This window comes from Poecilia reticulata, chromosome 9, assembly GCF_904066995.2.
Source record: "Poecilia reticulata chromosome 9, P_reticulata-male-v2, whole genome shotgun sequence".
In the NCBI taxonomy this organism is placed as follows: domain Eukaryota; kingdom Metazoa; phylum Chordata; class Actinopteri; order Cyprinodontiformes; family Poeciliidae; genus Poecilia; species Poecilia reticulata.
In genome coordinates this window covers 24,660,035-24,686,128 of record NC_088838.1, presented here as the reverse complement: position 1 = coordinate 24,686,128, position 26,094 = coordinate 24,660,035, and the positions used below count along the sequence as shown (strand labels likewise).

Here is a 26,094-nt window from a genome sequence, read left to right as displayed (position 1 = left end):
GACCCTATCCGCATGCTCCAACATCTTGACTTAGTAAAATATTCCCATACCGACTTGCAAAAGTTCCTCGGCTTTATGTAATCCTAAAGATTTTGATTCATAGTTAGTTTTTTACTGCATCCCATTAGTGTAAACTATTCTTGTGTTGATTTGGTTGTAAGCTTGGACACCAGTCAGCTTTCTAGGTGTCAGCTGACCGGTGTCTGGTACTGTTCATGTTTTGACCCACGGTTACTTGTATAGACCCAGTTCTGCCTCACTGAACTTTTATTGCACCATTACAACCTGCATTTTAACCATAAGAAAATGTTGGATGAACATACAAATAACATTTCTTATTTTTGCTCACAATCATGACAGCAACGCTGATTCCGATTCCGATTCCAGCTAGGTTTTTGTCCAGTTATATATTTTTATTCATCTGTTTTTTATTAAATACTCCCCCCCCAGCTCTCTCCCTTTTTTTGTCTGTGTGTTTTTACTTTTACCAGTTGCTTTATTTGTTGTCCACTTCCCTTGGATCTCTTTGTATGTGTGATTTATTTCAGTTGTTGCTGACGTGTGGTGTATATTTTATTCCACTAGAAGTATCTAATCTAAGGAAAACGTCGACGTCTTCCTCAACTCCCCTGCTCTATATGCGATGCTGTCGAATGTGTTTTTATTCCTTTCTTCCTGACTGATGCCTTTGTTAGATGAGATTAGTTTGATCCTTTGCAACCTCTCTGCAATGACTTTGTGTATGCAGATGAGCAGATGTCAAACACAGACTCACTATAATTGATTGTAAGTGTGAACACATGAAAATTGAATGGTGAAATTGAATGGAGAGATACTGCTGCACATGCTGTGGGTTTCATTTTCCTGTGTGGTTGAATCTCTGATAGAGCGTTGGGTTTGTTTCAGTGCATTTGATGCTTGATTAGATCAAAAAAAACTGTAGAAATTTGAGGTTAACTTGTTCTTTCTCAGGTTCTCCGAGGATTAATGAGCAGTTTTGCTGTGAGGTAAAGATGTGTTTTAATAAATGCTGCTGGAGACCTTTACCATGGAGATTGCACTTGAATTATATATACGTAATTCAAGTAGTTAACAGTTCATTTATTGAGGGTTCCTACACAAGTCTAGAAAAGCATGGGATTTAATTTCAGTATTTTCCAAGTCTGGAGGAGAATGGAAAACGAAAATAAAAGTATAAAACAATTATTTCCTGTTTTTATCCAAATAACACTATTGGATTCTACACAAACTTCAGTCAGGTTTAAGCCCAGAAGACCTTTTGTAAATATGTGACTTATAGTTTTGATTTCCGTTTGTTTTATTTACGTATTATTTAAATTAATTTTTAAATTTGTCTTTAATGAAGGTGATGCAGATGTCTGTTTGCTGTCATCTTGTCTGTTAAATTAGCGGTGAGCACACTTGAGCAACCATGGATATCAAACGAAAGGTCTCAAGCTGCACTATCAAGATTTAATTATGTGATTTTCTCTCATTTTCTCAATAAACAGTAAACATGTTTAATAACTCACACCTTCACTGCTAAACGTTCTTTATTGGTTCATTATTAGGCAATCGTTTATAAGGACATTGGTGAAGAAGGAGATGTCTCTCCGACTGCACGTCTCTTAAAACTAATCTCACTTTCCCTGCCTGTGACACCACTGAGTTTATTTTTAGGTCTGACTCTCAGACAAATCCCATTTAATCCATTTTGTTGCTTACCTCAAAGAAGGTGTGCAACAGAACGGAAAAAAAATGAACAATAGTCGTTCGACACAGCTGACTTTATTGTTCCATCTTGGTTCGATACGCCTCAATTCATCTCTCTGCCAGACAAACCCTCAGACAGTAAGGCTTTGTTGCTGCAAGCTTTTTTTTCTATTTTATCATTATTCTTATTATGATGAGAGTTACTATAAGCCCTCCAGTTCTCCCTGGCATATTGGAATAGAGTGGAGGCCAATATATGGACTCCTTTATTCTCCTGCTGCAGCAGTCTGTGATTAGACCTAATGGCTTGCAGATGTGTGCTATTGTCTTTTTTTTTGTGGGTTTAAGCATGTTCCCATGCAACAGCCCAGTGGGAGCCTGAGTTCGTCTGCAGTATGTGTTCAAACTCAAGTTTTAAAAGACACATTCTGGGATTTGGGCTGCAAGCTTGGATCTTTAACCTGTACTAGCTGCTTCTGGAGTTTGTAAATATAGAGGCTGAAGGTGTGGCGTTAACTTTGAGAACTGAAGAAAAAGCTTGGGTATGTAAAGTTAACGTGAAAATATGACTGTATATGAATTACATTTCTCTCAAACTGAAAGTGAGGATACGCAAGATACAAAACTGCAAGGCGTTCTCGTTTTCGTCAGTTTTCCCCACAAACTGTGGCTTCACTCACCATCAGTGTGTAAATGTGGGACTGACTGGTTGTAATGTAAAATGCTTTGGAGTCCTCAGACTTGATAAAGCGCAACCTATACAAGGCCATTTACTGTTGGGTGTTTATGTGAGTCAAATTTGTAAACTTTCTTTATGTAGCAACCTGTTCACAAGTCCAAGACCACAAAGGTGTTTTACAATAAAAACAGGCATGAAAAAAATTACATATAAACCATATCTGTACCATATCTTATTTCCCTTTGCAAATAATTAGCTTGCAGTAGAATATCGTAAAATATACATAACATTGTCAGGTTTTGCCAGGTTATGATTATTATGTATTTTTTATGTTAATTTATATTCACCTTTGATATATCTTACACATTTCAACACCTTGTCACTTTAGTGAACATTTCTTGCATAAAAGTCCAATGGCAGCTAGCGTTACACTCTTTGTTTCTCTCTCCCCCTCTCTCTCTCTTTCTGTCGCTCTTGGTTGCTCATCCACTCACTTGTTCACTATCTTTATTTACACTTTTCTTCAAATGCAAAAATAATATTAATTTAAATTGGGGTTACAGTTCATTCTCATTTTTTAAGGGCTTTGGAAGATGTAAATAGTTTTAAGTTGGGGTCTATTACATCTTTATAATTTGTTAAAGTTAAAACAGCCCAGAGTAATCCCTGTTTTACCCAGATGTTCCTGTGTTTTTTTGCCTTTGCTTTTTTAGCTCACTGTTTAATTTGCAATAAAGATGTTAATATTGTCTTTATCTCAGAAACAAATAATTAATTTCCAGAGGCGAAACACACCCACATCATGTATCTGCTGTTGTCTCCTCTCCTTCTCTGTTGCTTCACTCATCCTGTCAGTGTCTAATTAGACTATTTATCCTCTCCCCATCAGAGGTTATGATGCTGGGGCAAATCTGTCTCCATGATAAACGCTCAATCAGCTCCTACTGCTGTGTCAGCCATAATAAACACAGCAGTTGGAATTGCCTCGTCACATGAGAGAGGGGGAAATGTAAATTAGAGCTTGGCAGGTGATTTTTAAGGGGAATGATCAGATTTTTTTTTGGGTTTGGAGTAACGGGAGGGTGCATTGATGTTAAATCCTATCTGGGCTGATCCAGATGACTGATCATAAACGAGGACAAAGAGAATAATCTGGATTAAAATTCTGTCCTGCCTTGCAGAGTCTTATCATTTTTCTGCCCTCTTTGCTATCAAGCAGTTATATGTCTGTTATGGCTGATGGTGTGTGTGTGTGTGTGTGTGTGTGTGCGCGCGCGCGCGCTTGCGCGTGTTGTTTCATATTGGCTGACAGATGCATATTTGTATGTGGATGCATGCAGCTGCTGTTCTCGCTTGTCAGTATCGAGTCCTGAAGGTTACAGAGCACATTCTTCCATGGCTCCATGGTTGTTATGGAAACAGCAAGGGGAAGCAGGATGTAAAACTGTTTTAAAACGACCTTTAATTGACAACGCGTTCAGAGCTGTGATTAGACCTTCTGCTGAAATCTCTTCCTTGCGTTTAGAAAGTGACTCGTCTCTTGTTTCGGAGTTCAAAAGACACGGTCAGTCTCCAGGAATGTGAAAGCAGCAAACAAATATCAGTCTGTGTTCTGCTGCCAAGACGTCTGTGGGTAACACAAACACCTAATGGGGCAGATGGGTGTTGGAAGCAGGGGGAGAAAGGTATTTATTCTCCACTCACTGATTCATTTGTGAGTTTTTATAGAGTTGTAGAATTACTCTGGCTGTGCTTTCTTGCAGGTGGTGTGAGGGGATTCTTTGGCCTCTTTCGTTTTATGTGCAACTCACACTGATGGTTTTATTTCAACTATATATATTTTTTTAAATCCCAAGGCATGCACAAAGCATGAATCAGAACATTGCCTCCAAGATTTCAGAATAAGGGATGCAAAGTGCTACCTTATATATAGTCCACGGATATAGAAATCCGCAGAAGTAATTTCCAATGATTAAATCTATTTAAGTTTTAAATATTGTTTTATTTCTTGATATTGGTCCTCATATTTTGAAAAACATAATTTTTCTGCATAAAGAAAATATTAAATGGGTGTTGTGATGGGTTTTCAGTATACATGGTGCTTTGAAAAAAGACTAAAATACTAATTATCCTTTAAACTTCACATTCTGTCAGGTTAAAGTTGCAAACTTAGAAAAAAGGTGCCTTTTATCGGGATTTTATTTGACAGACTATTACTGCCTGCTGTAGGATTTGACAAGTTGTATGTGTTTTGCATACTTCTGGTGTAATGAGAGCGTACTGTAGCCATTTTTCCATCTCTTATTTGTCTATTCTCTTATTTGTGACACAAGCACACATGCGGTTTCTAAACACTAGCTGTATTGTCTCTTCTTTTGGACCAGTCACTGTGAGCTGGTGAAGTGGTTGTCATTCATGTATAAAATATGGAAATATTTGAGAGCATTTTATACAAAGATAAAGTTAAATTTGGCTATAAAAAAAAGAAGAAAAAGAGGTGTGAGATGTTGACTAATGGAGCCTATTTTGAGAATCTGAGTTTCTGTCAGGGACTCATTCAAAGCAGCAGGGCACCCAGCTGGTGGAGAGCTGCTGCGTTTTCTTTTCAGTAGACGATCTTTGGCGTCAGATTCTGTTTATCCGTTCTGACTCTCGGTGTGGATCTGCCACCGGTCAGCTTTCAGACACAGAACATGAGAATAAAATGCAGCAGCACGCCTGCCACACCTCTTTCCTGTAAGGCATGTGTAGTGCAACCATGGTAACGGCCGTTTGTGGTTCATTCACAGGAATGGATGAAAGTCGGTTCAGAAAAAGACCGACTTGGAAAGGAGAAGCATTCACTGGAAAAGAGCTTCGGTCAGGCGTTTGTGTCGGATGAAGGAAAATACAGACTTTTAGTTTGCTTTCAAGAATCCAGATGAGCGTTCAGAAAGGTTTTCAGACCTGGGAGGATATCAGTATGTTGGTGTTGTGTCAATAATCTGAAAACAGTCGATAGATTTTACATGGCCCTTGGGTCCATATAAAATCATTAACTGTATACATGCATGTCTAAAAAAAGTGGATGTTGTGAAAAAGCTGAATTTTGCCATTAGGAAATAGTAGGTAACTTTTTGCTTTCTTCAAACAACCTTTATTGAGATGCTGGTTTTATTTTGCCTCCATGCAATACTGCATTTCTGCAGTAATTCACACAAAAGGAGCCCCAACCAACTACTGAGTGCATATAAAAGAATACACTTTCCAGAAGCTTGGCCTTTTTTGTTTAAAATATTACTTTTGTTGATGTTTAATATTCTAATTTTCTGAGACAAAAAGTGGTGGGTTTTCATTATCTGTAAACCACAACCATGAAAAATATAAGAAATAAATATTGGTCTGCATTTTGTTCTTTTTGTCTTTTGTTTGTTGCATTCATTGCTCCGGTCTGTCCACGGAAAGCATGTGGAGAAGGAGCTGTTTATAGTGTCAGATAAGACTGATTGCTGTTTTTGTGTTAACATCAGTAACACGTGTATTTGAACGTATCCACTCTACGTTAAGAGTGTGAATACTCTCACCGATTGTCTGCCAGCTGTTAGCTACATGGAGGCAGTTCGGTACATTCTGTTCCTATATGAATCTCCTCCAGAGAGTGTTTGTGTGTGTGTGTGTGGATATTTTCTCTGCTAGATTGTTGAATTATTTTACACTCATGTATCACCTGCAAAAGCATACAGTGTCTGGAGTTCTCTAAAATGCATTTCTTCTGTTTTTGATTTTTTTTTGTCAATGTAAAACAAAGTCATTGACAACCATCAAGGTTATACAGATATCAGAATTAGCTTTATTCACCAAGATTATAATCACAAGCAACGTATTTAACTTTGAGTTCACGTTTCTATTATAATAATGTAAACGTTTAAGTCATGTTCTTTTGTAAATATGTATCAAGTGTTTTTGTAAAAGAGGAAAGCAAGGTTGATGTAGTGGAATATGCCTGGGATCAATCTGGACTTATTTTTGCAAATAACGTTCCGTTACCTGTAGGTGAAAGTCTAAACAGTTTGTGTCCAGTATATGTGGGGTCTGCAGATATGTGAGCTGTTCTATTCCTGACCCTAAACCTGCATTTGTTTCCATTAAACAATGTAATTAACTGAGTTATCTTTGTCTGATATCTTGTCTGGTTTGTCATAAACTTTATTTTCTTTTGCCTGACATTCAGAATGGGGGCTTCGGACAACATCTTCAAAGGCCGCAGCACGTTCATGGAGGAGTTGACGGAGGCCTCAGAGATCATATCTCAAGCAACAGAACGATCGTTGGTCATCCTCGATGAACTCGGACGGGGCACAAGCACTCATGACGGCATTGCCATTGCCTACGCTACCTTGGAATACTTCATCAGAGATGTAAGTTGGTTTTTATGTTTGCTTATGACTGCGAAAAGCATAATGGTTGACTATCCCAGATAATTACAGGGTTAACAGATCTTTTGATGTAATTTGTACCAACATTTTCATTGTAGACATGAAATAAGCCCCCAAAAGCACTTTAACAAGTGAGACCCACAATAAGCAGACATGCAGAGAAGAAAGAGCAACATTAATAGTGAGACAGAAAGATGTCAAGGAAAAGGAAATGAATAAAAAAGACGATCCCTTGATATCCAAATAGATAAATCCTGTGTATAATATTGTCCTGTTTCTTTTAAACCCTGTATATATGCTGCTCATGATGAAATGTATTCATCGTTACACACATACTCTATAAAATTTTGTTATGGTCTGTTTATAATAATTAATAGTTAGAAATCAATGAGCCAAAAACCAGATAAAAAGGGAGAATTATTGATACTGACCGCCCTTGACAGAAAATCATTGACATAATCATTGGCCACTGTCAAGCATGCTGGGAATCAGGAATCCAGATTTGCTCTTATTGATTGTTTGTTCAATATTTCCTGCTTCTTTTTGTCAGATGTGATTGCATTAGTAAATGCAGAGTAGATCTTCACAGTATGAGGAAAGTGCTACTGGAGCTACTGGAACATCTACTAGCGGACATTTTTCTTGCTCTTGTCTTTCACACCCGTCACTATCAGCTGTGCCAGGTGTAAACTGCCCTTTGTATTACTAATATTGCCCACACTGGTGCTGTAAGGATAATAACTTTGTGGTAAAGGTTACCATGAAATCTTGTAATATTGAAATGCCGCAATATCTCTCATCAAAGCGAAGTCTGTCCCCTGAAGTTCTACAAAGGTGCTGTGAGCATGTGACTTTACCTGGTGAAATAAGTCTAAATGTGCGATTCCACACCAAGAACCTCTTCCTCTTCTGATCATGCTAAACGTTTGCACAGCATCATTTATGCAAATGCTCTGTCTATGCTGGCGAAGATTCACTCACCTCCTCACTCTCAATGTTGGGTGCTTGAAATCGACCTTTTTGCTGATTCATTTGGTTGTGATAGGGAATTTAAATGTCAGTTTCAGATGATCAGTGGATTTCTACAGACTGAAAAAAAATAGGAGACGGTGATGAGAGTAAATGCAACGTACCCTGACCTGAGGCCATTGAACAATGTGTGTGAGTTGCATGGGGAATGATTGACACCAGCTATTACCAGCCTTGCTAATCAAATAGGATTTAATGGTTGCAACCCTGTTTTGGGAAGCAACCTTTCAAACTGTGCATTGCTCTTTTTATTCATATACTAAATGATTAGCTTGGCGTAAACGTCTAGAAGCTTTGTGATGTCTGCTCCAGTGTTTTTGTAGTTAAAAAAGGACGTAAAGCCCCAGGGTGCAGTGGTTTCTTTATTCTACAGCCGCAGCTGCTTTTCATTGGCTTCAAGAGTTTGACTTTACTTCTGGTTAATGTGTAATCGAAACTGAACAGCTGGATAAAATTTGGGAGCTCTGGTATTTTATTGTGGGTTAATTCTACTTTCTAAGATCCTATTCCAACAGGTTTTGGTTGCTATGCATATAAATATGGATGAGTAAGGATGCATCTTTAAAAACTTCCCTCCAGTTTTTATATTTTGTCAGTTTTGCATTAATCTGGGATGGAATCATGGGAGTTATGTAATTCTGCAGGAGACCATGGGATGAAATGTGTCAGTAGTCATTTATGCAGCAGGGATCTTTTATTGGCTGGAGGAGGACGCTCTCTACCTTGCATAACGGCATTGATTTATAAGAAAACATCTCGCTATTAAAAGAAAAGAAAAGAAAACAAAAGGGCAGTAAAGAAGTTATGTGATATGGGAAGAAGCCTCTCTTCAGTTCTGGCTTCCTGCTTGGGTCTTTCATGCCGTCTCCTTGACTTCCCACTCCTCCCCCTCCTGTTCCCTGCTATGCAGACGCTAAATGTTAACGTCAAAAGCCGGGCTGCTCCTCCTTGATCTCAGTTGTTATAGAAACACACCTTTCCATCTGAGAATAGTTAAGAATATGGATGGATTTCACAGCATCCCTCAATAATGGAGAGAGCCTTGAAGCATTGTTGAGTAGGGAGGAGAGGTTCTCTAAAATTAAAAAGATCTGGTGAAAGTTGCTCTATTGCTGGTGTGTTGCTGGCTCTTTATGTGTTTATTTGATTCCATCCTCTTCTTTTTGAAGAAGCTCACATTGTTCTCTGGGATGTACGTTGGGTCCAAGGTCATCTGGACCCGATTCTATGACTCGGCATTTGCATGTGAAAGAACTACTTTTGCAAAGAGGGAATCATGTCTTTGGAAACAAAAAGACCTTAGAGCTTCACACTAATGGATAAATATCTTGTGCAACATATCCCTGCATGTGGGAGTAAATGTTCTGATGTGTTCATGCTGATGCACAGAACTCCAACCACATTTTCTTCTGAGCTCTCTGCACCTGTTTCTGCCTTCAGTACACTCCTGAACATGGGTTAAATCCTGTTTTTTTGTGCTTTTTTTTAATGCCGCTTTTGATTTTTCCACATGTCTTAAAGTTCTGACTTTGATGGAAAACTTTTGAGTTAGAGCACAGCTTGTGGTTCAACACCATAAAAGTGAATCTAAAGGTTAAAAAGTAAGAAGAAAAAAGTTATGCATATGAAATAATAAAAAAAAATCCTTCTTCTTATGTTTTTCAAGTTATAAATATATTACCAGCACTTTAAATTTAAAAATCCTGTAAATAAAACAACAAAACAAAAAAAAAAAAACCCTCAAATACACATTACCACAATAAAGTAAACTTATGGCACATTTTGCATTGTCTAATAATGACAAGTTAATGGACAGTCAGGTGGCCTACATGGAAACTTTCGTTTTTCACGGTGCAGAGCCAGCGTGTGGCTGTGAAAGATTAGCGTTGTGTCACATGTTTTATTCAAAGCAACAAACTGTGACCTGAACACATCTGGACTTCTCTCATGCACCAAGGATTCCTCTTTTTTGTTTACAAACAGAGCAGATATGGGTTTACATTAATTGTGCTGATTTGTATATGTGTAGACGTGCAATGTTTCTGGTATCTTAAAGTCTCCTCTTATTGAGGTCTGCACTGTTGTCCTTTTTTCAGTTTCTTGTGAGACAAATACCCAGGTAAACAGGTAACCGTTCAACTTAAATGTGATGAGACAATTGTTTTATTAATGAAATTACGCATTAATGAATCTTTTAATCATTGCCTAATCGATTAGTTGTTTCAACACTAATGTGATCAGATTATTGCTCTGCAGAGTCGACCTCTCGGGCCATCCCGAGGTTCTCTGGTAATGAGCCACCATTAGAACCCAATTAGATGATTATTCAGATTCCAGCCTCCATTTGGAAATCCTGCTTTGTTTGTAGCCTTCAGTGCAAGAGAAGACTTTTCTATTTGTGCATGTTGATTATTGATTTGTTCTTGTTGAATCTGAACAGGTCAGGTGGAAGTGTGTGGGAGTGAAACCACATCTGTTGACAGACCCAAATCATTTCTTTTCTGCTCCATGTCCATAAGAATGATGATTAAAGAAACATGCTAGTCCAGTTATACAAACTTACGGAGAAAACTGGAGATTATGAAATCTTTGCCCAAATATTAAGACTTGCTATCTTTAGCGTGCTTTGTATATTTTGGAGCATGTAAACTTTCTATTGACAAAGACGGTGCCACCAAAATTCATAGCAGGTGGTTTTCTTGTGTTTAAAAGCCTTAACATGACCTTTCTAAATATTCTTCTTGAAATATTGGCCAACAGTTCAGCAAGTCTCTTCTCAGCTTAAAGCTTTTCTCAGGATGGGATTTAGCTTGGTGATGTGGACGGATACGATTTTTAGCTGTGCCAAAAGGTTTCAGTTTGCATTTCATTATCTTTCTGTTCTGGATGCTTCTTACAGCCGAGTTCCTTGGTTTCATTTGATCAGTTTTGTCCCTGACTCATCGTATTGGGATACTGTTGTCTCCAGTTTGATGGGCTTGAGCCTTGATGGTGCTTGGATTGTTCCTGAACCTCAAAATCAACGTCTGTTCATCTGAGGGTGAGGGTCTGGATCAAAACCTGGAGATCGCTGAATGTTTTAACAAAACCATATCACTTACACGAAGTTCCAAACTTCACCTTATTGAATTTATAAACTGTGCCAGGAAACCAGCAATTTAGCAATTTTTCCATTAAAGTTGTCCGATGTCCAGCCAGAATTGTGAATTTTATATCTATGATATCACAATTTTGTCAGGTTTGTTCTGGTTTTACATCTTTATCTCCACACAGCTTTAAGTCGTACTGCACTGGCTGTATGACTCTAACAACAAATTCTCATCAGCTGTAGACTTTAATATTCTGTTCAATGCAATATTAACCAACACAGTCTGTGACCACAAAACAGGTTTTGAAATAAATGCCCTGAAGCAGCAACGCTAAAGCTTTGCTTTTAAAACTTTTTCCAATTCCTGAGGAAAGGAACCACGATGACCTCTTTGTGGAGCCGAGATGCAACAGTGGACTTAGTGCCTGATTATTTCTTAATAAGTTTGACCAGTTCATCTGTCGGATGTCTTCTTGGAAAAAGATAATTGCATTTCCCTGGCTAAAATACAGATGAATACAGATGAACGTACCAAATGATGTATTTGGTGAAACTAGGTGTCAAGAGTTCACATTTAAATATAAATCAAATGCAAAATAAAAACGTTTTGAGAACAGAAAAACACAGGTGCAACCTTTGCCACTATGAAAAACATTTATACCATTTAGACCAAAAAAACCCCCCAAAAAAACAAAACATATATATATGTAAATGTGGCAAATGTCTATTTTACTGAGTATTAAAAGCACTGCATTTAAAACTGTGAGTCAATAATGACTTGGTTTCAACAATTCCTAAAACGTAGGAGAGGATTTCTCTAACCATATCTTTGTACTTTGTTTTCCATTTGCTTGATTGCCTCGCTAATGTGAGCAGAAGAAGGTAATGCATCTGTTTTACTAAAAAGCTTTTAGAAACCGTCTTCAGAGAGATGCACTAACCAGTGAAATGTTTCTGCAGACGTCTGAAGCGGCCTGAGTAAGTGACTGGCTGCGTGCACCACTTGCTTTGTGGTTTTCACGTGGAACCGTTAATTCCAGGGTTCAATCACGTTGCCTCTCTGTGTCTTTCACCTCTGGCTGAGGTGAAGAGCTCCTCTCCCTCTGGTCATTTTTTTTTTTTTTCCAGAACCTGAAAAGCTGAGTTTAGCGTCTGCTCCCAAAGGCAGGAAAATTAGAGAGGCTGAATGCGGGAGGCATTGAGTGATAAAACAAAATAAGAGAGAACACTGTAAGGGAGAAAATAAATAAGCAGTGAGTGTACAGGGTATTATTTCAAAAATGCTGGCTGCAGGGTACAAAGACAAAGAATCAAAACAATGTTAATGGTGATGCTACATTTTTGTTTTGTAGCTACGTCTTGAATAGTTTTCTCAAGCTGTTATATCTCCCTTTTGTTATGTTTTGTGTACATTATGTTCGCTATAAAGAGGCCCAAGAGAGCAAATTTTGCTTTTAGACATCACCAGTTAACATTTGGCTAAATAAAGGTGGCATACGTCAAATGCACATCTAAAACAGAAATCGACAGCATGCCTCAGCTGTTTCATCCTAAAGACTTTTTTTATTGCATTCACTTGGAAAAGGCTGTTATTGTTTTGAAATGTTTCAATGTTGCTAAATTTTCCGTCATGTCATTCCTATTCTGACATTATATTTATAGCATTTTATGGTATGAAAATAAGGACAGGTGTGGGAGTGACTGGAGCGTTTTCATCCTATATCCGACCAATGATGGTGTCGTATTGATTCTGGTATAAACTTCTCGTCAGGCAGCTGACGTTTCTGTTTGTTGTGATGCTAACTAACCATGTATATCGAGGTTAGCTAAATATCTTCTTTTTTTTGTCTGCCTCCTCGGTTCACACATTTGTTGTGCTGTTTTTAATCTTTTGAGCCCTAACCTTTGGCTTCAACATGTTTGTGTGTTGAACACACCCCCGAAGTGAAACTGGATGTTTACTCTGATTGGTAGTTCAATTTCAAGACAAAAGTGGCTATTTTGTGTTTTTGCATCTTTCACTCTGTCATATAAAGCCCACATAGAAATGTCTTTCTTTTTTAGATTCAGTGATTACCAAGAAAAACAAGTTTTGGAAACATTCTAATTACATTAGGAATAAATTATAATCAGCAGCCTGAACACCATTTACCCAACACTAAGATTGTTGTATTTTATTAACATCATGAGTCAAACAGACAACAAAAACAAGGGTTTCTCTTTAAAGCAAATGTTGTATTAATGCCTATTTTTGTTTTGAAACGGTAAACAGTGGTGTCCTTTTTTTTATCTACTACATGACTTTTTGTCCTATTTCCCTTAAGATGTTTTAGGAAGTTTAATACGACTGTCTTACTGTGTCCAACTTCACCAGCAAAGGCATATCTCAAAAAATGTGTGAAGTTCAGAGACAGAAAACCTTTTTGTCATTGCCATCGGGGATCATGAGAGCATGAATGGCTTACAGAGAATTACACTAAAGTCAGATTTATGTGCAGGTCTAATCTTTTGATCAGCTGATGAACATGCTGTTTGAATTAGTGTATTTGAATAAATGCTCATTTTTTTTCTTCCTCCTGATTCGTCTTGCACTTTGAGGGTCCACTTCCAACCAGGTTATAATCCTCAAGCATGAAATGTGACTATTTCCTTCCTTTTATCAGGAATGTTTTGCAGTTTAAGGTAAAAAAAAAAAACAAACAGCCTTTTTTCACTGAAACCTCTCGAAAAACCCAACTCCATTCATTTGAGCCTGATTGTGCAGAACACTGACCGTAACATTAGCAGGTCCTGCTGAGTGGATCATCCTGGATAGTAATCCTATACTTTCTCTTCTCTCTCTCAGGTGAAGTCCTTCACCTTGTTTGTGACCCATTATCCTCCTCTGTGTGAGTTGGAGCAGGTGTTTCCTCAGCATGTGTCCAACTTTCACATGGCTTTCTTACTCAATGAACCTGACGTCACAACTGATGGTATGTTTTCACTTTTATGCCAACATTGCTGTAATACCACAGACCCGTTGCTAGATTCTGCAAAACATAGACATGGTTGTTTGTCAGGATTCATTTTTGCACTTTAAAGGGGATTAATGATGCAAAATACACATTGTGCACATTTTTGTACTTTCATTTGGTTCTCTACTGCTTCTCGAAACAGTTCAAGCCTTAAAAAATAAATAAATAAAAAATCACCCCGTCGGTTTTTAGCACAGAAAAACTGCATTATGTATGAATGATTTTGTGCAAAAAATGTAATGAACATATTTTGTATAGTCCTAACCTAATCTGTTTAGGGAAACATAAAAGGTAATCTCTAAGACTACATTTCCTGCCACTGCGTGTGTTGTCAGATGGAGAGGTTCAGCCAGAGTTCATCACCTTCCTCTATCAGCTAACCGAAGGAGCTGCGGGGCGAAGCTACGGCCTGAACGTGGCCCGACTAGCTGACGTTCCTGACCCGATACTGCACACCGCCTCCCGTAAAGCCCGAGAGCTGGAGAGTCTGGTCAACGCCAGGAGGTAACGCACACACCACCACCCTGACATTTCCTTCAAGGAGACACTAAAGTGCATGTCCAGTCAGTCTGTATTTTTATGGTGTGTGTACTGTGAGCTCTTTACTTTTCTGAGAGTGATGCGTGAAATCTTATGAGCTCAGTATAAATCCCAGTTCCCAAATGATTTAAATATTTTAAAGCTCAAATGCAAGGTTGACACTCAAAGATGCGGCTCTGTCATAATGTTATAGACATAATCAGAAAGCTAATCTCGACTAAACTAATGTTTATTTAAACTTCAGCACTCAAATGCACTTGATTTCATACTTGAGTTCACACATTTGAACCGGAAAATGTGCCACTCTTCCTGGAAAATAGGGAGCGATGCAAATGGCAGAAGATTACAGGAGAAAGATTTATCATCATGAGATGCTTAAAAATCCCCTTAAGTAACTGTAGCAGGTGTTAATGACGCAGCTTTGTTTTGAATGGTCTTACTTAGAGTAACACATGCATTTTGAAACGGCAGCAGCAGAGTTTTTTGCTGTAATGTGTCTAAATATCTGGAATCGAATAAAATAAATTGGTTTCTTTTTTTCATGCCTGATTTTTAATGAATGTTTCTTGACCATGTATGAGCTGCAGTGAATTTTTATGCTGAATTATGACTTGTATATTATTAAGCTTTGCACAAATATGCAGATCTGTGAAAAGATGTAACCAAAAAGCAAATTACAGATTTGTCACACTTGCATGTTTTAGATCATCAGTCACATTTTAATCAGACAAAGCTACTCTGAAATATGCTAGAAGTAGTTTTCATTTCAACATATGATTTCATTTTAAAATATTTAACAAAATCAACATGACTCATTGTGACGTTGAGTCACCTGCTTGATTGTTTTTTTTTTTTTACATCAATAGTTGAAGTGTTTACAAAACTTAACAATCAGTCTTCTACGTCACCGTGGGGGAATTTTAACACACTCTTCTTTTCATAATTATTCATGCAATTATTTAAGGTGACAACACCACACCTCTATCAGATCTAAGTTCAGTCTTTGACAAGGCCACTTCAAAACCTTTATTTTGGCTTTTATGAGCCATTCAGAGTTAGGAGCAGCTTTGTGACTCAAGTGTGCTTGAGCTTAAGTTGGCTGAATGTTCTCCTTCAGAAGGAATGGGACGCACATCTTCCACAAAGTTCAATTTGCTTTTCTTTGTTTTTCCACTAAATATTTTCCTAGAAGTGTCTCAAGAGACTTTGTGTTCTGAGTAGTTTGCAGTGGTTTAGGCTCTGAAACTCTTCGTCTTGTTTGCCTTTTCCAACAGTTCTTGTACCATGAGCATTTGAAGTACAATGGCATAAAACAGAACAGAAATATCCTTTACTGTCCCACAGTTTGGAAGTGCAGGTGTACCAACAGCAAATGGAAGAATGCATATTCAAACTAAGATAAGAACTATAAAAACATAAAAATAACAGGTGAGAAAAAAATAATGTACATTTAATAAGAATAGCATACTTTTGAATTCTGTGACTGAATATGGTTGTTTAAAAATGCATACAATGTGTTTGTGTATGTGTGCCTAAACACCTGCATGTTGTTCTGGGTTCCTTTGTGACTTACTGGGTGAATCATTGAATATTGGATACTGCAGGAAAGTTTACAAATTGTTGGATGTTTTTTTCCCAATTGTGGCTCAGAAATTGGATCACTGATGTCCCAATGATCCAATGGAAATGGGTTTGTAACTATTCCCTGATGGACATCAAATACTTTGGTTCTCAAAAACACCAAATGTTCTTGATTTACATGTATATCAGGAACATTTGGTGTTTTCTTTTTGAGCATTTTTTAGCCTACTTTTTGTTGTTAGAAAGGTTTATTGTTTTTACAGGTTTATTAGTAATCGGGACTCAGTGTGGCTAGTAATGTTTAGTGACAAAGTGATATTTAACTCAACTTTTTGAGATTTATTTCTTTTAATGAATGAAAACATTTGAAAAGTGCATTTTGTTCACTCAGTTTTCTCTTGAGAATCAAATCTGGTTGATTTGAAATATTTAGATGGGACAAAATAGCCAAAAATATAAGAAATTTGATTTGACTTTTTTATACCACTGTATTTTTCTGTGTATTACAATAGTATATTCTCAAAGATGAGAAGTGAAATATATATATTTTTAGAAATTTTAGTTCTGATTATTAAAAAAAACAAACACATTTTTATCTTTGCAGTCACAAAGGTATTTGCAATTACGTTTTTGAGGGAATAAATTTTACTCCCTAAAAGAGACTTACATTAATAATAATAAACTATTATTATTAGAGTTTTAATAATTTACATTGCAATTTGGTTGGATTTGCACTCTTGAAGCTGAGGACAACATATTCTGTCCTCAAAGCCACCGGAGTCCACAGTAATGTTAGCTGGATGAACATGGGAGCTGCTGATATCAGCTTTCTGACGGAAAGGCTTCTCTGTGAAGAAGCTCAAGTGCAAAAAAATGTTCTGAGTGACTTTGGACACATCACTGAGTTTGTATATTAAATTTAAAATCCATCTGTTTGATGCTGACGCAGATGGCTTCTCTGTTGGAGTTCAGCACACAATTCCTATGTGGCTCAAATTCAGCTTAGTACTGAGTGATGAGATGGAGGTTTGGATAATTGTTAGTGTTTTACCAATAAATCAGCATATTGCTGTATATGTCATTCTCTGTATATAACATACAGACTGATGCATGGCTGTTTATCCTCTAACCTTTCCACCACATAAAAAAATGTCAACGCTATACACACACACACGCATGCACACGCACACACACACACACACACACACACACACACACACACACACACACACACACACACACACACACACACGCATGCACACACACAGCCACTCGATCAGAGTAATCCTTCTTATATTAAATGTGTTTATGTTAGATGCATATGTCCAACAAAAGACAGAGAGGAGTTGAGTGTAGATTTCATTTTATTTCTACATGAATGTTTGTGACTGCAGCATTTTTGTTTCTGTAATATTTAAAGGAAATAAAATATTTTTGGTAACACTTTATTTGAAGGGGGTGAATAAGACTGACATGACACTTTCATAAACATGACATAACACATGTCATGAACATGAATAAGCCTTCATGAATATTTATGACTGTTGTAATAAACCGTCATTTGGTAGATTATGACACTTTTAATACAAAGTTGACATTATTCAAAATGTCTTTATGACAACTTGACATTAACGAACAAATTATTACTGATATAAATTTGTTATAACAGTATTACTGATGGAACTTTAAAAATTAGGTAACTTTATGTTATTAAAGGTAAAGTTTAATCAGTAATGATTTCTTGATTAATGTCAAGTTGTCATAACAAAGACATTTTGAATAATGTCAACTTTGTATTAAAAATGTCATAATTTACCGAATGACGTTTCTGACAACAGCCATAAATATTTATGAAGGCTTATATTCATGTTCATGACATGTGTTATGTCATGTTTATGAAAGTGTCATGACAGTCTTATTCACCCCCCTTCAAATAAAGTGTTGCCATATTTTCTAGTCCCGGATGGTTATTGTTTTTGGTGTTTCTGTGTCTCTGCAGGAAGTACAAGAAACTTCTCTCAGCTCTTTGGAGCATCTGCGACAAATCCTCCCTCGAAAAGTGGCTGCAGTCGAACTCTTGACGTCTCAACAGCTACAACCGTCGACCTGAAAGCACTTCCAAGAAATAAATCATGCCATTGATGACTGAACATTTTTAATCCACACAAAAGAGTTTTTTCTTCTCTCTGAAGGAGCTTGTTGATTATGCAGTTTTAAGCCCCTCAGGTTCTGGTAGCTGTCATCACAATAGTTGATACCAAAGGATCACATTTTACCTACAGCTGTGTGGTGTCCATGTGTTCGACGATCAAATAAAGAAAAATGCCAGACCCGTTTTTTTTTATGACCTTTTAAACTGGAGTTCTTTTGGTCAATATTGAAATCATAATCATTATATTAGATTCATTGCTGAGACTTTGGAAACCCATTATTCTTTAAAAAAAAAAGAATGAGTGTGCAAGTAAAGTGGAATACATTCAAATAATCCTAATATTTAAGTTTTATTTCTTTGTTAGTGTTTTTGTTTCGAGCTAAATTGAAACAAAATGCGTTTATTGGAGGGCTTCACTTATTGTTGAACGGTTCTGGACTCGTGTAGCATTTTATTAACAACTCTATTTTATTTTGTACATAGTTAAGTGGTTTTTTATTGCATGCACACTAATTGCATGGACTTCATAAAACGATAGTACAACTAAGAACACAATTTTGCTTTCAGCAGTTTGCATTTATGATGATAGTGTTTAATGATAATACCCCCTTCATCTCAGCCATAAAGAACTAAACACCCAGCTCATGAACGATCACTTCAGTTAGGCATTGACAGTAGTTTTAAAATTATATTTTATATACTTCTTACATACAATCTGACTGAAGAACATTTTCTGGGTTTATGTAAAGCTGATGTGTCGTTAGTTGGAAGCAAATGTAATGCATGATTAAAATGAAACTAAAATTACATAATGAATTCCAAACATCATGCAACATTATTGGAAATGCTCCACCATTAAGGCATAAACTCTGTTTCCCCTCCTTTTTTCCTTCCAAAGGAAAATGAATCAAAAGTACCTGAAGCATGAAATGTGAAACTTCAACTCTAGTTTGACTAGTTTGCAACAATCCACAGTATATGAGATCTCAAAGCACTTTAAAAAACAAGTCCAGCTCAGTTCAAATGCTTCTGAATGCAGTTCAGGTCAGACCAGTCACATAGTCTGTTTCATATTTAGTTATATCCAAGATGTTGAATGCTTTTGGTATTACTTCATAATGTAACCCTGTGATAAATGCCCCAACATTAAGCCTCATCTATCTGCAAGCCTCAACTACACTTCCAACTTTTCATCAAACTTTTTATTTTTCACCAGGATAAAATTATTACCAACATAATTTTCTTACAACGGAAAATGTTAATTACAAAGCATTCATCTTTTTACAGGCAAATTTTATAAGTAGGACCTCGTCTACCCAGAGATTGTTACTCAAATGCTGACTTTGCTGCACCTAAATCAGCTTTTAGATGGCTAAATATACGAATAAACGTTTTGAAAGAAATTCACCCGAATCCGGTTGTGTGACTGAAAAAGAAATTTGTCAAAACCAAGCCAAAAAGTATTTGAAAATTAGATGCAATTCTTAATACAACAAACTTTATATAAAACAAAACAAACAAACCCTAGCTTTATTTGCTTTATTTTAGTTTTTCCCCCCCTTGACCTGTAAATTGACTCAACGATTTTATCCCGTGACAAAAAGGTTGGACACCTGCCTCGATCTTAGGCCTTCATATAACAGCTGCATTCATGCTGAGATTAAAACACACAGGTGGAATTCATTTACTAACTAGAGTAAAGGACGGTGAGTTGAAAAACAAAACTGTAATCGAAAACGCAAAAGAAACAGCAACAACTTGTGTTCTTGTTATAATTATTTGCTTGTTAAGCAGAGATAAATCAACAGTTGCCACTGAGGACCTCTGAGTTTCATCTCCGCATGTCTCACTCTCCTGGAGAAACAAGCAACTCTCGCTCCGCCTTTAAATCCACCAACTCCAGGATCCGCGCGCATCACGGAGAGGGAGACGGATAGAGAGACCCTGAGAGACTGAGCGCAGGAGAGAGAGAGAGAGAGAGAGAGAGGGACAGAGTTAACCGCTGCCAAAGCGGATTACTGCGCGTCGCCTCTGTGATTCTATCTCTTCCTTCTCCCGCTTGAGGGTTTTCCCCCTCCTGCTCTCACAGTCGTTTCTTCTTAGAGGAGAGAACCATGGCTTTATTATTAAGTGCGTGTTGGCTCGGCGCATCTCTGCAATGAGTTCCTCCGCTGCTGCGCTTCCGTCACCGCGGCAACTTTTCCGTGCGCCACGGCGCCACTGAGGCGCTTCTCGGTGGGAAAGTTTTACATGAAGCCCGCGGGGACCATGGGCTCTCGGTGAAAGCTCCCACGTTCTTCCCTCTGCCTTTCAAGCCGCGCGGCAAAAATGCAGAAGAGCGTCCGCTACAACGAAGGGCACGCACTGTTCCTGTCGGTGGTGGCGCGTAAAGAGGGCACCAAGCGCGGCTACCTGAGCAAGAAGACGGCGGAGAACAGCCGGTGGTCGGAGAAGTTCTTCGCCCTCTACCAGAATGTTCTGTTCTACTTCGAGAACGAGCAGAGCGCGCGGCCAGCGGGGATTTACCTGTTGGAGGGATGCACCTGCGAGCGCACGCCTGCGCCAAAAATATCCACGACCGGGAAGGAAGCGCTGGAGAAACAGGTGAGGTATTTGTTTAATTGTATTTCTTGTTTGAAATAAACAAATCCCAAACATTCAGTCACTCAGACTGAATGTTCCTAAATCAGATTAAAAGTGTGACACAGAGAAAGGTTACACCGGTACATCTGGATAATTTGGAACAGCGTCCATATTTTTTGTTTGTACGACACATAGAGAGACAGTTTTTCATTCCCCTCAACTTCCCAGCGCTTAAGTAACACAGCTGAGGTTTTATATGTGCAAGTTATCACTGTTGTAGCGTGTGCGCCGTTTCTTCTGCCACTCTCTCTTCAGAATATTACAGTTGAGTGGAAGGAAAAAGTGTGGCACAAAAAGGTACACAAGCAACAAGCATAGACACAAGCAGCCTTGAGAGGATCCATTCACAAGTTTTATAGATTCACAAAGCACGAACTGCATCTGCATCACAATTCAAGAGCCACCTTTCATAGACATATCCAAGTTATGGGCTACAGCAGATTTATTATTTGTGTTAAGATATTCCTAAACTGGAGATAACATCAGAATGATAAGGAGAAAGTGAACTGGCTGTGGCTCAGGTGTCCACCTCCAATTTTAGTAAAATAAAAGTAAAATTAGCATTTTATTAGAAGTTCTAGTGTCTGCAGGAAGACGTTGCTTGAGGTCCAGTAGTAAGTTTCCCACAGTCAGTGGGGAGTCGTGTCATCTGCTGGTGTTTGTCCAATGTGCATCATCTGGTCTAAGCTTAGCACAGAAATGTTAGAGCTCTTTGAATGTCCCTCGGCTGACGAGTTCGATAGAGATGCTGATTTTATTTTCCAACAGGATTGGACTCCTGCTCACACAGGACTGATACCTGTTTCAATGACCATGGTTCTTGATTGGCCAGCAAAGTGGCCTGACCTGAAGGCCTTAAAGAATCTATGAAGTATCGAAGAAGATACGATTAATCAGAGCTAATAACTTAGAAAATCTGATGGTCAACCTGGGGTTCCTTAACGCCTCACAGACCTTTCGCTTTTTAAATTAAATGACTAAAACAGATTTACTCAAAGATATTAATTGAGAGACACATGTACCTGAAAATGGAAGATGTATTGGTGGGGAAAGTGTCTCATTCCACAGGCTGGGTGGATGAACGGTGGGAGGGGAATTTCCACCCTCTTTTACCTTATTTAGAAAATGCGATTTCTCTGCTTTGTCATCAAGTTTATTGTTGTTTTTCAGAGCTCAAGTACTACTTTGTCTGTGACAGTTACCCTGTTTAAATTCTGTATATCCTATATTTTTTGTTATTTTTCATCTTTTATTACATTTAAAGTGTTTTAAAATATTCATCCATACATATGTTGTTTTATGTTAAATATTGATATTAAATACTAATAGGACACAGTTGATTTTATTAAGTCACAGGCATTAGTCCTTGAAGTTTGGTGTCCTGCAGCTTTTAGATAATTATGTCTCTGCTTCGTCATGCTTGATTTATATAATCAGGTGATTAGCAGGTGATTAGGAGTGGATGCTCAGGTGTGTTGAACCAGAGACATGTCTACATGTTGCAGGACACAGGCCCCGTGGTGGACAGCCCTGGAAATGCTGTGAATTAAACTTGACCTGCTAAATTGATTATTTCTTTCAGTGTTGTAACTTAGACTGCCTTCATATTATGTTACATTTCAGGTATGACTGCATTGATTTCAGTTTATACAGACATTTCTGCAGACTTTGCAGGCATATTTTTTTATCTTCAGTTTCTATTGTTCTATTAAATCTCTATTTAAAGAACTCACTCAGATCACAAGATCTCCTGGTCAAGACAGACAGTGTGAGGTAAAGACTCAGAAATTTTGTTAAGAGGTAGGCACAAATAACAAATGATGATGTTCAAACGATGATATAACATGTTTTCTATCATCCATTCTTACAGTAGAAGGCATGAAAGACTCTAATCATGTTGGAAAACAAAAAACATCTTGGTGTTTCATGGTGAGACATCAAAAATGAACTCCTGTACTCGTTTCCATCTGATTAATATACTTTCATGATAAGTGTCACATTTGTGGTGCAGTTTGCAGATGGAAAACAATATTGCAGATCCTGCTATAATCTTAAAAAAAAAATTAAATAAGAACAACATGTGTTTTTGTAAAACTAACAAACAAATAAACAACCCTGACGATTTACTGAACTTTAGTTTTTATTAAAAAGTTTAAATATTTATAGACTTTGAACTTAAACTTCCAAGTGTCAAAATGGGATTTTTTTTTTCCTGAGACCAACATGAAGCAAATAAAAATCAGTAAGGTGTGGGATGCATTTGTAAACACCCACTTTTGACTCTGACACCCCTAAATAAAACCCAGTGGAAACAATTGTTCTTGGAAATCACCTAATTAGTAATTTGAGTTTTTCTCAGTGCATTTACATCTCAGTATATATACAGCAGTGAGCAGGGATGAAGCTGTGGAGCAGTTCAGGACAGCATTGGGTTATAAAACAATATACCAAGCTTCAAAATCTCATACAGAGAAATGCTAATTTCAGTATCTGAAAATAGTTTGACACAACTGCAAACCTGCAATCCTTTTTCCTTATTTAGTAGACTGGACATGGATAGCATTAATGAGAAGCAGCCAGCATGCTGGTGGTAACTCTGGAGGAGTTGCAGAGATGCACAACACAAGTGGGAGAATCTGCTAACAAGGCAATTTATACAGATGGATCCCACAATCTGAGCTTTATGGAAGAGTGGCAGGAAGAAAACACTTTTATACTCATTTCCCATTTGCCACAAGCCATATAGAGGATACAGCAGCAAAAATGGAAGATTAGATCATAACTGAACCTTTTGACAGACATGCAAATTCCTATATATAGTTCTATGTATTGTTACATGTACACAGAGTATTCCAGAAAGAGGTTGTAAAACACCTGAGCCTGGGGCAGAGACTTATCAGCAGGACAGCCACCTCATATTTACAGCCAAAGCTGTACTGGACGGTTGTAGGCCAAAGAGTAAAGATGTTTAATTAAGGCCAATTAAGGTCAAGATCTAAATTCAGTTCTGCAAAACCTGAGAAAAAAAAACCCATGATGTTCACAGGTCCTACTCATCCAATCTGTCTGAGATTGAGCTATTTTACAAAGAATTACCAGTCAATTCTGAGTAGTGAGATACAAATACATAAGACAGTTTCTAGATTTTATTTTATTTTTGCAAAATATCTAAATATTATGTATCATTTCCCTTCACGTCATATTTATCCCATTAAAATACATGATGTAAAAAAGTGAATGAATACTTTTAGTAAGGAACAGTAATTCAAGACTCCTAGTGTGCAGTCCAAAGACTGTAGGGAAAATGAGATTAGGCATTTAAACATTTAGAGTAACTTTGTTTTTCTTATTAAAAATAAGAAAAAGAGAAAGTTGTTCAGAGCACAATTTTATTAAAGCAACATTGCTTTTTGTTTTTTTTTGAAGTGAAACCTCCAGCTGTGTGCAAAACCAGTGATGTAATCTCAGAGTTTTATAATTAGTATATGGAAATATGCAGCAAGCCTGCACAACAAAAAGATGCAAATCACAATAAAACAACAACCAGTGAAGCAACATAAAAATATTCTATTTTATCAGCCTAAGCAGGGAAATTAAACAACTTCAAGGTCTCCATTAAGTTCCCAGTTTGCTAGACAATGTTAAGGTTTTTCTGAAAGTCTTACTTGTGCTGCAGGTTCTGGTTTAACTGGACTCTTCCTAATCTCCAGCTCTGTAAAAAAACAGGAGCTCTGCCTTTGTGATCTAAATTACAAAGTTGAAATAAAGCTCTGCGGATTTAAATAATTTATGCTTGTGCAACCTGGATTGTACAAGCCAGCAGCTGAACGTTTCTGGGTCAGTTCTTTGTGCATTAAATTAGTGATATGCAGTGGGATAGTTTGGACTGTAAATGTTGTGTACTGGAATTTCTTCACATCACTGTTGCTCCGGGAGCATCGGCACATGGGGAATTACAATTCGCAAATGTTTTTACTGAGAATGAAGCTACTGAAAAAGTGAATAAAAAGCCAGGTTTTTGGCTATTTCACATTCACATTTATCCCTGTCTATCCCAGAAAACCGTTTAAGTTTAGCCTAAACAAAAACATTGGAACTAAGCTTTGGATCGCCTATTTGATGTAGGCTTTTAATAGAAAAGGATGTTTTTTGTTATTTGACTTTTCAACAAAACTTTTCGTCACATGATTTTTTTACTCCAGTGTAACTGTAATAAAACAAAAACATAGTTTTTTGGCATAGACTACACAACTGTATTGGTGCATGTTGTGTGCCTGAGGAATGTGACATTTATTTCTTCATGGCTAACTTAACTACTGTGTTTGAAAATGTGCATTCTGTAATTAATCGACTGTTAGATGATGTTTGATTTGAAATCACCTGTAGTTAAAAATCATCTAAAATGTAAGATGAGGTCGGACAACCTCAAAGTTGGAGTTTGTTGGCAATGCACAGCCAGCTAAGAATGGAAAACTGAGTCTAAAAGTAGCACAGGCCCATTGAAATCAGACAACAGACCAGAAACTGTTACTCATGAGTCCTGATCTTAGTTGCAATGTTCAGATGGCGACGTCATAATTTTACAAACATAAAAGCCTGGATCCATTCTGCTTTGTATTAATGACTGAGGCTGTTAGTAGTGATGTGTGAAAGATATTGTCTTGGCACAGTTTAGCGTCTTTACGCCAGCTGAGCACCGTTTAAAAGTTAAAGCTTACCTGATTGTTTCTGTCCGTCACAGTGTGCGTACCCTCAGTTACAAGAACAGCAACTATTCTTGCTATTCAGGAATAGATTTTTGAGTCTGAAGAAACTTAAGTAGTTTCTTGAGGATCTTGTGCTAATGGCAGAAAAACAACGAACCATTTACAGAACTGTTTATCCATCGTCATTGATGGCCATGCTAACTAGCCTGAGCATTCATCAACATTTCCCAGCAGATCAAGTTGTTTTTGCTCTATTAGCACATTTAGTAGCAAGTGCAGGAGGTTGATTGACAGCGCTAAGACACTCCTCCTGGTTCTGATTGGTTGTTTTTGACCGGGAGCGGTGCATTTCCTCAGATGACAACAGTAGCTCAGGGAAGAAGAGGAGGAGCTCTTGACAATTTTAATAAATATGTCAAGAACATATTTTTAAAAGTTACATACTGCAGCGTTAGTGGATTACGTTATCTTCAAAATACAGCTCTGCTGTTTAAACAAAGCATTACAAGTCACTTATTTTCTCCTTTTCCATTA

The 26,094-nt window shown here is 37.5% G+C and overlaps 2 protein-coding genes across 4 annotated transcripts in view; both read left to right on the top strand.

Moving 5' to 3' along the window:
- Positions 1 to 18,403, top strand: part of msh3 (mutS homolog 3 (E. coli)) — a 40,222-nt gene extending 21,819 nt beyond the window's left edge. For both annotated transcript variants that reach the window (XM_081610761.1, XM_008418214.3), the window contains 4 exons: positions 6,603 to 6,789; positions 13,770 to 13,896; positions 14,274 to 14,442; positions 18,059 to 18,403. In XM_081610761.1, the coding sequence (XP_081466887.1) occupies positions 6,603 to 6,789; positions 13,770 to 13,896; positions 14,274 to 14,442; positions 18,059 to 18,140 (565 nt within the window). In that variant the 3' untranslated portion in view covers positions 18,141 to 18,403. The remainder of the gene's footprint in view (positions 1 to 6,602; positions 6,790 to 13,769; positions 13,897 to 14,273; positions 14,443 to 18,058) is intronic.
- Positions 18,404 to 20,195: 1,792 nt separating this feature from the next.
- Positions 20,196 to 26,094, top strand: part of rasgrf2b (Ras protein-specific guanine nucleotide-releasing factor 2b) — a 53,282-nt gene continuing 47,383 nt past the window's right edge. For both annotated transcript variants that reach the window (XM_008418213.3, XM_008418212.3), the window contains exon 1: positions 20,196 to 20,815. In XM_008418213.3, coding sequence (XP_008416435.1) covers positions 20,540 to 20,815 — 276 coding nt within the window. In that variant the 5' untranslated portion in view covers positions 20,196 to 20,539. The remainder of the gene's footprint in view (positions 20,816 to 26,094) is intronic.